Below are 13606 nucleotides of genomic sequence, written 5' to 3' on the forward strand. Positions count from 1 at the left end.
TCAGGGCTAATCTTCTTCAAGCAAAAAAAGAGGAAGATTAGCAATGGATGTTAGCTCAAGGGGAATCTTCCTCAGCAAAAAGTAAAAATAAAAATAAATTAAATACTTTTCATGAAAGTTGAGTAACTCTTCCTGCCAATCAGGAAAGGCATTTGGCTAAACCAAATGCCCTTATTCAAATAATGGGTATGCTTATTATTATTATTAGTGAATCAAAAGGCTCCCCACATCTACACATTTTCTATGCCAGACATTCCTGGGAAAAACTCCCATTTTTGGTACTTTGAACTCCTAATGCTACATTTTTTGAAAGTTCTTATCACAAGTAAATACAATTATTCATTGATAATATTCATGAGTCTTGATTACTTAACTGCTCTGGTAGTTTTCCTCTGTGTGACATGCATAATGACAAATTGTCTTCCAAATATTCCACTAGATAAAATTTTATACTTAGAAAATGGACTTGCCTGACTGCTGACTTCATACTTCTTTTTGATATTCCCAGTAGAAGCAAGTGGCACTATACTTTCCTCTGCTGCTGAGAAAGTTGAACTAAAACCTAATAAAATTAATAGGGAAACATTAGAAAAATATATTAGTGTGGTAGATATTGCCAATAGCAGACCCTATCTAAATACTATGGTCAAGATTCTGGTTCACAGAGTGGGTAAAGCCACATATATTTTGTTTTAGTAATACTAAAAAAAGAAAGCATAGAGATGGATGGGAAATGTCTTTAAATCCTAGACTCTTAGAAAGAAAATTGGAAGTTATCAAGTTCAGCATTCCCAAAACAAAAATCTTTGAGACATTGTCATCAAAAAAGGCGTCAAAAGGACAATTTAACAAGTCTAGACACTCAAATCCACTGAAAACAGTAATATTCAGAATTGAAGCTACCACAGAGATAAGCAAAAGTCTCCAACTTGGGATTATGTAAGAAATGAAGTGTAACATCTTACTGGAACAATCTGTGATGGATCTGGCACCAGTGATGGTTGTAGTTCCATAAAAGGGACATGATAAGCAGAAGGATTTCCCTGGATTGGGTTGGTAGTAGTCTTGAGGACAAGGATAACAGGGCATTAACCCAGAACGAGAAAATTCTCCCACTGGACAAGGTACTGCAAAGGTAAACACAAATCATTTGTGCATATGAAGCAACATACTCTACATTTACAAGAAAAGCATTAACCTTTGGTTGTAAGAAAGCTACTGAATTGCTAATATATTCTCTTGCACATATTTAATACCTATACCATTTTATCACCCAGACAAAAATGGTGTTATTTCCTTCCTGTCTTTAACAACATACATTAACTCAATAAAAATGAGAATTGCCCATATAACATTGTATTCTTCTTTTTCCACTTAACATTGTATCATAAGGATTTCCCAAATTACTCTCCAAATTGTTAAATAATATTGTTTTTAATAAATAAAATATATATTAACTTCCCACTGACAGAACATAATCGATCTTACATTTCCTCCACTATTGGACATTTAGGTCATTTCCATTTGTTTGTTATTATAAATTATGCTGACATGAAATTTTCTACATAAACCTGTGTAAATTAGCACTTATTATTTCCTTGGGATAACAGCTGAATTTTAGTAGTTGAATAGTTAGATCTAAAGACAGGAAAAATTTGAGGCCATTAATACATAATGCCAAATCATTAAAAGAAATAAAAGTTCTGATTTACAGTCCTATCAGCAGTATATGAAATTGCTCTTCTTACTGCATACTCATCAGCATTGATAATGATTATTTAAATGTTTTTCAATTTGAAGGTGAAAATAGAATTGCACTAGTTTTTAAATTTGCATTTTAATGATAAACAAAGTTGCTTTTTTTTCATGTCTATCAGAAATTTTTATTTCTCCTGTATTTGTCTATTACTTATTGGGCAGGTTCTTTCTTTTTACTTTTAAACCATTTAATGTCATTTTGTGTGAGACATGCTTTTTGTAAACAACACCCAGTTGAACATTGTCATTTAACCTAATCTGAAGGTGTCTTGCCAATAATTGATGGAATATTAACCAAATAAGAAAATAGCTTCAAACTTAACATAAGCCAGGATCTTCTTCAACGAATTTTGGTTGTATTTGGTAGAGGGACATTGGGGTAGACAACCTATGACTAACTCCTTGGGCTGGGGTTTTAGATTGTGACCTAAAGATGAATTCAGGTGGAGTGTACTCTTTCCTTGTGTGAACTGGTGTCATCTGTGTGAGCCCTGAAGCTATTATAAATTGAGAAAACTAATAAAACTATGAAGACAGAACATAAGGATGTAGTTACTCAGGATATCAGCATACTTATCATTTAGGTTTTGGATTCTTGATAATAAAAATTAGTAAAGCAGAAATAATTACCAACATGGTTGAAAAATTTAGAGATGCACTTGAGGCTCCAGGGAGCAGATACTCCAAGTAGTGCATCTTTTTTTTATTGGTATGACAACAAACATTAAATAAACAATAAAGCATCTGTGGTCATCTCAAAATGTTTAGATCAAAGTTCTTATGCAGAAACAGCCAGCCAAATCTTTTGCGAAAGAGTTCTTTTACAACCCGAACTGACAAAAAGTCAGGAGTTGAATCAAGAGATGGTAGAAGATATCATAGCTACTAACGCTTATTTAGAAAAAAATATTTCTTGTAGCTACATTTGTTATATTCATGAAAAGTTTTAAACTATAAGTATCTTTGTTTCACCAAGCATATATTAATCTGCTCTTTGTCACTAGATCTCAGAGTTATAGACAGGTCTTTGCACAAACATATTTATAAACTTGTTGCTTTCAAAATGAGTTTTCTGAATCTCGAGTTTCCAAAAAAAATGATTGCTCATTTGGAAAAGATACCGTCTAAACAGCTAATAAAAGTAGTTAATTGAAAGCATGAATCTTCCACTGGTAAAGGTATAAATCTTCTGTCTGAGAGAATATCTATGAGTGTGTATGATATGGCAAAGATATAAATTCTGTCATGGAAACCGAAGATGCTATAATGAATTAAACTGTTTTTTACATATAAGCTTTTTCAGCACAATCTTACCCTCAAAAAGAAAAAAATGACTACGCCCCTAAAAACTGACAGAATGTCAAAAATTACGCTAAGATATAATAGCAAAAACTTAAGATTAAAAATCATTAAGCTGGTTGGCTTCTCAAAACAGCCAACACGTTGTTGTGATGTGTATACTTCACTTTTTGGCATAGAAAGTGTAAAATAACTTTTCACGTGAAAATTAGTTTAAATTACAATCCAAGGGCAGACAATCGTCATCAGAAATATGCTTTCCAGGAATGGGCAATCAGCATTTAATGCATTATTTATACATGCACTAAATATATATATGGAATAAATATATATATAGCATGTGAATGCATAAACAGACACACATAATAATAGCACTATCTAGTACATAATAAGTATTACACACGCACACATGCATACATATTCAATCCTAATGGACTCATTTCATAAGAAAATAGAGGAGAAAGTTTCATTTTGAATCTTGGCCAAAGAAAATTGGTTTCTGAGTCAAGAAAAATGGGACAAAATCCTTATAACTTCTTCTATTGTAGAGCGAGAGGGAGAAAGAAAGAAATCTAAGTATGTCAAAAGTGATATTAAAATAGAATTAAAAATGGTGCATAGAAATGACCAGGGAAAAATGTAATCCCACATATCTGTTCCTTGATGGTGTTAACACATACAGCCCTGGAGCCAAGTGGATTTCGCCCTTCAAATGGGTTTCCCAAGACAAAGTCAGGGATCACAGTCTTTCATCCTGAGTCTCCTTTTAACTTGATCCTTGAGGGTCAGGGTAAGAAATGTTGTCATCCTCGTCCAAAAATAATCTTTCCTAATCCTATGGGACCACATGTGAAGAACACCATCACCAAAAAATCATTGTGAGATTTATTCTTCAGATACAAATAATTTTAAAAAAATGAAAAATTTCACACTCTTGAGTTTTTAACCATACACCCAAGAATGTTCAATATCCTAAGTAGTGATAAAAAATGAAATGTATAAAGCATATAATATTACTTTAATACAGTATTCTACTTAAATATAATTGCTGTGCCAATTAATGATATTTTAAGTTCAACATGTTAAAGAATGCAAAAAATAACAAACTGTACATGCTCATAAAAATAAATCAATACAAAAAAAAGAAAACAAGAAAGAGAGAAAGGAAAAGAAAGAAGTTTAAAACTAAGAAAAGAATATATAAGGGACTGTTTTAGAACTCAAACACACTTAAGTTTAAAGTGAAATGGTATTTATCCAGCACCACAGGAAAGAGTGTTGAGTTCTGTTATTCCCAACTCTCACTCGTGGCAAGCAGAATGTGGTTAAACTTGTGCTAGGAATATCAGGACAAATGGGGCAGTTACCAGAAATTTAGAGACTTTCTGGGAAGCATAATTGCTTAATTGCAATAATTTCATATTAGACAAGCCTCAAGGCTTATTTGGAAAGCTAAAGGAAAAAAAATTGTCAAATATGAATTTGTCTCCCCGTAAAAATTCTAGCTGCTTTTTGTGGTTGGAGGGAGAAAGAGAAAAAAGCAGAGAGAGACAGAATCTTTTACTGCAGACTTTCTCCCAAAATTAGTTTGTGTATTGACAAAAATAAGAGTCTTTCGTAGACCTATTTCAACCATAATGTCAAGCCGTGTTGGATTTTTACTTTAAAAAATCCAAAGCTGGTATTACACAACAGACATAGTTTATGAGTTTCAATTAGGTTCCAGTTAAATTCTCTTCTCGGCTCTTTAGTGAAACATGAGGTCTATGAATGCTACTTGCCCAATTCCTTAGGTCCAAAAGACTTTCATCTACTGTGATCCTACTAGACTGAGATAATTTAAACAGACAGAGTATATAAAAGCCTGTAATTCACAGTATGTTTTCCCTGTTTTCTCCCTGCAGCCCTTAACTTATGAAGACTACATCTCCCAAGATACAGTGCTGCACACTCCCCTCCCATACCACACAAAAGTATCTTACGAAGCTGTTTTCTAAGAATGCGTCTCTACCTGGATGTGGATGTATATATGATTGGAGTGTAGTGAGGGTGGGAGGGGTGTGTGTGTGTGTGTGTGTGTGTGTGTGTGCGCGCGCGTGCACTTATAGCTTGAGAGAAATGGGGAACCAGCAGATTGGTTTCTTAAAAACAACACTCTTTCAATAAGGAAACAGCTTTTAAAATTTCAGATTGCCATGGATCTTAGGTTTTTAAATAAAGGTATAGAGAATGGAGAGGATACATAATTTTTTGAAAAGTTATCTTTCAGCGAGGCATGCTTGTTCTGTTCCCAGCAATGTAGCACGGGTAGGCCAACTACTTTTTATTTTTAATCCAGTTCTGTTGACTTTGCAAAAGGGTTGCAGTTTTTTGGAGTTTTGGGCAGCAGGCTGACCTTGACTGTTCGTCCTAGTTTCACTGTCATTCTAAGATTTTATGTCTTATTTTTGTTTACATCTTCCGGTTTTTACAGTGCTGCAAAACTGTACTTGGTAGGGATGTTGGAAACATTTGAAAATTGTAACTCAAATCTTTTTATTTCTATGTAAACCAGTGGTTCTCAACATGTGGTCCCTGGAGCAGTAGAATCAGCATCACGTGAGAGATACTTAGTTAGAAATGCAAATTCTCAGGTCCCACACCAGAACCACTGAATTAAAAACTCTGTGTTTTAACAAGCCCTCCACGCTGACATCTGAGAACCCAAACTAGTGGCTCTCCACTCTTCCTGTCACTTTAGAATCACCTGGAGGAACTAAAGAAGAAAACCAAGGCCCAGACAAGTTAAATCAGAATGTCTATGGGTGGAGATTGGGCTTCCGGTTTTTACAAAATACTGACGCAAATGTGAAGATGATTCTAATGTGTAGCGAGAGTGGATAACCACTGATCCAAATCTTCAAACTGTAGGGAATGAAACGTCGTAATTCACAGAAGGTGTTTTTAGAGTTTCAAGGAACCTTAGACAGGATTTCATTTTATAAATGAGGAAACTAAGTTCCTGGTTGAGATGGATTTCTACCATATCACGAAGTTTATTAATGTTGGGACCTGGGACCAAGTCTTGTACTTTTGTGTTCCAAATAACACATGCACAGTGTTTATATCGCTAGTGTTTATACTTCAGTATTGACTGGCTGAATAAAAGGCAGCTCTCCATAAAGAGACAGTTATTTACATTCTTTGCATACAGTAGACATATGGTTTTACTGAAAATATTTCACTGCTCCATGCACAGAACCTAGTAGGTTTGGAGAAATATCAGTGTCTAAGGGTTTGATAACCTCCACAAGCAGCAATGTCCACGGCTCCTCTTTTCACAGTTGAAGTGTTTTCTGGGCAGAAGAGGCAGCTCCGGGAACCAAATGCTGGCTGATAACTACCCAGCGGACACGATTCACAGGTTTCAAGACCATTTGATGAGTAGGTGCCTTGTTTACACTGAGCTGAAAAGAAAAACGTAATATAGTTAATAATGATGACATTAGCTGTACAAAATGAGCACCGTGTAGGATAGGCGCTCATTTTAGGGTATTCCAATTTATTTAGGACAGAATGAAGGACATGAAGAACTCAAAGAATACACATTATATTTTAAATTTCCCCACGCTTCTATACATGAATAAGTTTTAGACTCATTTCTAGTAATGTCTGTTATCACTTAGCACTTAGTGTTTGACACATAGAAAGTATCAATAAATCGTTCTTGAGTGAAGTTAGAAATAGGCATTTCAGAAAGGCTGTACACAGGGAGCTTGTTCTTGTTCTAGTTCTCGTCTTGTACACTGTTCTCTTGAGTGACCAAAACAAAACCCCAAATAGGGCTCAAGCCTCATATCTACGCTGTCACTCTTGTTGCTCTAAATAAGAACGGGCCCTCCTGTCTGCCCCTACCTACAGACACCATTTCATTTGAGGGCTGGTGGAGTAGAAAGTAAAAGTAGTCTTAGCATCAGACCCAGAGAGGTTAAGCAACTTCCTAAAATTCACAGCAACGGTTTTGCAGCAGAGCCCACAAAGGACGAGGGCCAAATTCTCAGACTCCCAGCGCACCATCCTTTCCTTCTGCCCTTGTCCTCCAAATGACTCTCATGTTCAGCATTGCTAACAATTTTTAATGCACTTCCAATCACCTAGAACTGCTCTCGGGTTTGTTTTTTTGCCATTAAGCATCTACACCTGCATTTGCAACAACAGCAGGAAGTCACAATTTTGAAATTCCTTCTTTTAGGTATGTCTTACTCTAAGCTTAATTATGAAAGAAAATGTTTCCATCAGGAACGCTCATTGAGAACAACAGTAAAAATATTTTGAAACCATTGAATATTTTAGTAGCAAGAATAAGTGCCTATGCGCCTGTAGTTATTCATTCCAAGTAAATGGAGTTTGATTTCATCACACCAAATATTATTCTAAGAAAAACAATCTAATGATTGCTAAGAGTCATGAAAGTCCTTTCCACCGACTGATGTGAGATTCAACCAAAAATCCAGGCTAATTGATGACTGTGGAGTGGAGTTACTGACAGTGGGGTTTGACTTAGGGCAGTGCAATGTTTCCAAAAGGGAAGATAAATGGACTTCTTATAGTGGGGAAACATTCAGGTAATATTTTATAGTTAAAAGAAGGAAAAAATAAATTAATGAAATAACTTTCAGTAATGGTCTTACTTCATCCTATCTGCCACTTAGATTTCACAACTGGAAACATAATTGAGGCTTCTTCGGGGCAAAATGTGCAAGAAGTGTCTACCTTTACACTCAGAGCTGCTTCTTGAATGGAGATACTCCGTGTAAGTCCCAGGCGGACAGAGTTTGCACTCGAGTTGCCCTTCTTCATCTTGATAGGATCCCATCAAGCAGCTTTCACAGACAGAATGCTCCAGGGAATAAGAGGTTCCCAAAGGGCAATTGACTGAAGAGAAAGCAAACAGGAAACACTGAATGCAGGAAACTTTCAAGGGAAGCAACGGAACACACTCAGTTCTCTTTTTCTAAGGCGTGAAAGCAATAAAGCATGCTTCCAGGCCCTATTGTTTATGGGTTAGAATCTGCTGCCAGAAATTTACTCACAAGCCAAACCTTCCAGAAATGCATTCCTAGAAACTAACAATAGTGGAAATTTTTTTTTTTTTTGAGAAAATGCAAATTCTCGTTGACCAAGCTTAGGGCTTATATGACGGGGGCTTTAAAGTGTGAGTTAAACCTATGATAAATCAGATTACCCTGGGAAACACACAGCTAACCAAGAAAAGGCTGCTGGAAGAAAAGGATAAAACAATGAACATTTAGGTTAATTTGAGGCTTTAACATATTAAAAATGGTGGGGGCTAGCCTCGTGGCCAAATGGTTAGGTTTGTACCCTCCGCTTCGGCGGCCCAGGGTTTTGCTGGTTCAGATCCTGGGCGCTGACGTGGCACCGCTCGTCAGGCCATGCTGAGGTGGTATCCCACGTGCCACAACTAGAGGGACCCACAACTAAAACATACGACTATGTACTGGGGGGATTTGGGGAGAAAAAGCAAAAAGAAAAAGATTGGCAACAATTGTTAGTTTAGGTGCAAATCTTAAAAAAAAAAAAAAGTTTTCTTAGGGACTGGCCCTCTGGCTGAGCGGTTAAGTTCCTGCACTCCACTTTGGCAGCCCACAGTTTCACTGGTTCAGATCCTGGGCGCGGACATGGCGCCGCTCATCAGGACATGCTGAGGTGGTGTCCCACATGCCACAACCAGAAGCACTCCCAACTAGAATACACAACTATGTACCGGGCGGCTTTAGGGAGAAGAAGAAGGAAAAAAAAAAAAAAAAAGATTGGCAACAGTTGTTAGCTCAGGAGCCAACCTTTTAAAACAAAAAACGTTTTCTTAGCTCTTCCTCTGAATGGTTCCCCTTATGAAACTGACCGCTTTGTCTACTCCAGCATCATTTCTAGAAACCAAAACAGGCAAAGGTGATGAGCCTAAAACAGGTGAGTTAAGTAGACCCCTGTCTCTGCTTGCAGGAATTACTGCCCACAGGCATCTTCAGAACTACGGGTGTTGGGGAAACAGGCCAATTTTAGGACCCTCCTTCCTTGGAGGTTTGGTCCACTATTTGGCAGGCTTGGAGTGGCTCAGAAATTCTGAGACCAAAGTGGGACGTTAAACCCACTGAAAAGGCTGCTAGCAAAGATAGTATCCTTATAGAGGGGATGCTTGAAATTAGCACCTACGTGAGTCTGAGATGTTAAAGAGTGGAAGGATTACCTGGGAACTTACTAAAAGTGCAGATTTCAAGCCCCCGCCCCCAAAATGTCAGATGCATTAGTTCTGGGATGGGGCCTGAGTCAAGATGCATTTTAACAAATACTTCAGGTGATGCTGACAAAGGTAGTCTGAAGACCACACTGAGAAATGCAGAATGTCTATCAAGGTGACTCCTGATTTTTACTCACAAAGCCGGGAGGAAACAAGAGCAGGCTTGGAATGACAATTTTAATGTGCTTTTGCTGGCTGAGTTCATCACACTATGAAAAACCCAACTGAGCTCTGGAAATAGCAATAAGAACAGTTGAGGAAGGTTTTCTGACCAGGACGCAAGATCTTATGCCTACAGACAGACTAACACAAGACTCATGCCATTTGGTTCAGTTGAGTGTAGAGAGTCTGGCTAGAGGAGATTCCACTATCTATAAACGATGACTTATTTGGAAACAGGCTGGAACTGACCCAGTTTGTGGCAGTCTAAAATAGGAGTTAAAAGTTAAGGGGCTAGGGGGAAGGAGAAAGGGGAGTGATTGCTTGATGGGTATGGGGTCTCCTTCGGGGGTGATGAAAATGTTTTGGAACTATGATAAAGGCGATGGTTGAACAACACTTTGAACGTGCTAAATGCCACTGAACTGTACCCTTTAAAATGCTTAATTTTATGCCATGTGAATATGGCATTGGCTTCCTGAGTGGGAATCTTAGTGACATCACCTAACTGTCTTAATGGGTTAGATTCACTGGATAAATTTTTAGTCTCTCTGGCCCCAGTTTTCTCATCTATAAAAAGTGCTTAATGATAGTGGTGCCTCACCGAGTTGCCAAACAGGATTAAAAACAAGAAGTGCTCAGCCAGCATACAGAAATGGTCAAAAAGTATTAGCTATTATTGGAGATGCTGCTGAAAGCTGTGAGGTCTAAAGATGTATAAATAAAACTAAGATTTGAGTCCTTCACCTAAAATAGTTTTCTTGTCCTGACCAAAAGTGGCTACTTAGATTCTTGAGACAAAGTAGTAATAATAATAACCACATAACAGTAGCAAAATGTCTGTTTCTCTTTAATACTCCTTTATAGTTGTAAAACGGCTCTACCCATCTCATTTGACACAATAGGCCCCAAATATTTTTGATTTCACGGAAAACTCTTACCACACATACGCCCTCTCAGCACTGAGCCTGGTCTGCAAAAGAGGAAAGCCTTTTCTGTTTCTAAGGAATTGCTGTCGGCTACAAGCATTTCAGATGCAAGCTGAAAGGAATACATGGGCTCCTTATTGAGGGTCCTTTTTAGTCGATTTGTGATAGTTTCCAGTGTCTTAATGAGTCGTTGCTGATTTTCCAATTCAAGGGTATCATTTCTTTCCTCGGGTAATGGCACACTAGCTGAGATAAAAACAAGACAAAAAAAAAAAAAACCATAACACACACACACGGTGTTTCAGGAAGCCATTTGTAGTTAGTTTTTACCAAAAAGAAATAGCATATTAAAAATTTTTACAGAAAAATAAGCTCAAACTTAACTACTACTTACTGAGCAACCAGCACATGGATAATATTAAGAACGATGCAATTTGCTTTAATCCCTCTCTTGTATGCTGGATCTACACCATCTTTTTGCAGAGTTCTTCACTATAGCATATTAAATTCCTGTAAATTCTTGCTTTTTAAAAACATGCCTTAGTTCATCATGCCGAGATGAGAACAAAGCAGGGTGCTTATTGCTATGAGAACCATAAAATACATCTATGATATTAAATTGTAAAAAATGACAAGACAGGTAATGGTGTGCCCCCTAATTTTCACTTCCAGGGTCATTTCCCGATTATCACAACCAATGGAAGATTTGAAACATAGGTTTCCGACCAAGAATTTCACATCATATTGTTTTTACAAATAGAAAGTCTATCCTTACCTGTGATGTTAAAAATTAACTTGATTTTGTGGTCAGATAACGGGGCATTTCTTTTGCTCCGTGAAGATCTGGCTTTGCCAGCGCCCGTGGGTGTTTCTCGCACAGCATCCAAGAAGTCATCGTAAGAGTAATCCAGTCTGTTAGCTGTGCCCCAACCACCCGGTCCTGAACAGTCGGGGCAGAGAAACAAATGACTCTACAGGTGTATTTTTATCAGCTTTTAGGTTCCATTGTTAAGCCACAAGTCAAATTGCCTTGATCACTGCTTAATTGCCCATAATGTACCTCGTACACGGTTTCATCTATAATCTTCTATTGTAATTTTTAGGCAGTTCATATTACATGTAGATTACCAATGAATTACATTAAAAGTAGAAAGACCCAATTAAATGAAATGTCATTTCCCTCCCCCAAAAAAGAACTCCATTCTTCTCATTAGTAGTCCTCTACTACAAAAAACTGTGTTCAATAATTATTACTATATTTTGAATTCCATCAATAAAAATTTTGTGTAAAAAAAAGTAGAAAAGTCTCTGTGGAGCTACATAGGCAGTTAAATTATTCAATCTTTGATTTAATAGTTAATTATCTTTGCTTCAGAGATAAAGAGAACTCTATTAATCAACTCCTATTTCCCTTCAGGGTTTGCTCCTTTTTTTTTTTAATATCATCTTTATAAAAATGCACACAAGCAGATTTTCTTTTGTGAAGATTATTCAAGATATCTGCCTATCTATATCATATTTTACAGGTGGGGTAATTTCTGAACGAAGCATATAAGTTAAATTTTTACATATGTATATATAAAGCAAGCATGCTGGAGGCAACATGGATGTGTGCGATTCTTTAGATGACCTTGATATCATTGTGATCAACTGCCTGGTTTCAGATTGTGGCTTCTCAATGTACACGGTATGGCTGTACGATCTTAGTTAAGTTACTTTCATCCCTCTAAACCTCAGTTTCTTCATTTATAAATTGAGATAATTATTCTAAACTCATAGGTTTGTTTGTGGAATAACAGAAACAAGTTTTGCAAACCATCTAGCTCAGTATTTGACTCATCCTGAACATCAGGAAATGATACTAATATTGGTCAGAACACACTTGTTGCATATTTATATGCTTTAAACATCAAATTCTATTTATACGGGCCTGTCCACCTAAGTAAGTTGTTTTTTGAGAGGTTTTTTTTGCTTAATTTATGTTTCTGGCCATTACAATTTGCTGGGATCAATATTTTTATCACTTGAATGTTTTTCCCACATGCATTATGTAGCTATTATAGAAAAAAACCCCAGATGAGTAAAAAGAAAGATATAAAAAATTATCTACAATTTCACCACATGGAAATAACTATCATAACATTTTAGGCAAGTTTTTTTTCTATGAATTTATAAACATACACACACATATATATATACATTTATGCATACATACATATATGTATAACTGGAATAAAAGTAAACATACAACACTTTTAACAAAACAAGATTATACTATGCATATATTATTTGGTAATCTTTTTCCAAATTTTCTCAACAATATATTATGGTATTTCTACGTCAAACAGTTTAATAATATTCTTTTCTACGGCTATACCACAAACTAATCAGGTTTCTATTTTTAGACTTTTAGGTTATTTCAAAGTTTTAGAACATCCTTGTATATACAATATTTCATAAAATGTAAGACACCATCAATGAGAAGACACATCCCAATTTCAGAGATGTCCAAATGAAAAACGTGCATCTTAGAATTTATGAAATGTAGTATATCTTTGCACATTGGCATGATTTTTATCTCAAGAAATATTCTTAGAAGTGGAACTTCTTGGTCTGAGCATTTTTAATCTTTTCGATACGCATCACCAAATGCCCTCCAATTTTTCCTCTGCAAACAATACATGAGTATGATTTTTTTCCCTACCCCCTTGCCAACTTTGGGTAGTATGATTGTTATTGGAATTTGTTAATCTGACAGGTCAAAAATAGCATCTCATTTGAGTTTTAATTTGAATTACATGATTATTATGAGGTCAAACCATCTTAATATATTTATTGGCCTTTTGTTTTTCATACATTATGACTTGCCAAGGTGTTGTAAATATTACACTGATCTTGTTACTCCCTATTGTAAAGACATTCAAGGAGGAAGGCTTGTTTCTTAGGATCACTTGTACCATACGCCCATGTCTGAATCTAGAAAACGGCCATGATCAGATGACAAATACCTCCCATCTCAAAGCTTTATAATGACAACTGACTCCCTCTATGTGAAGCTTTGTATCTGCGTGACCTCCTTCAACAATCTGGGAGGGGAAACCTGGGTCATGTGTGATAGAGAGGGATAGTTATTCCAGATGTGCCACTGCCAACTCCACTTTATATT

At 36.4% G+C, this 13606-nt stretch overlaps 1 protein-coding gene across 2 annotated transcripts in view; it reads right to left on the minus strand.

Annotated features, from left to right (window-relative positions):
- Window positions 1-13606, minus strand: part of SVEP1 (sushi, von Willebrand factor type A, EGF and pentraxin domain containing 1) — a 167488-nt gene that overhangs the window by 65302 nt on the left and 88580 nt on the right. For both annotated transcript variants that reach the window (XM_008513569.2, XM_070596344.1), the window contains exons 15-20: window positions 11216-11380; window positions 10453-10686; window positions 7810-7971; window positions 6342-6503; window positions 966-1127; window positions 471-562 (exon numbers count right to left, since the gene is read on the minus strand). In XM_008513569.2, the coding sequence (XP_008511791.2) occupies window positions 471-562; window positions 966-1127; window positions 6342-6503; window positions 7810-7971; window positions 10453-10686; window positions 11216-11380 (977 nt within the window). The remainder of the gene's footprint in view (window positions 1-470; window positions 563-965; window positions 1128-6341; window positions 6504-7809; window positions 7972-10452; window positions 10687-11215; window positions 11381-13606) is intronic.

This window comes from Equus przewalskii, chromosome 26, assembly GCF_037783145.1.
Source record: "Equus przewalskii isolate Varuska chromosome 26, EquPr2, whole genome shotgun sequence".
NCBI lineage: Eukaryota > Metazoa > Chordata > Mammalia > Perissodactyla > Equidae > Equus > Equus przewalskii.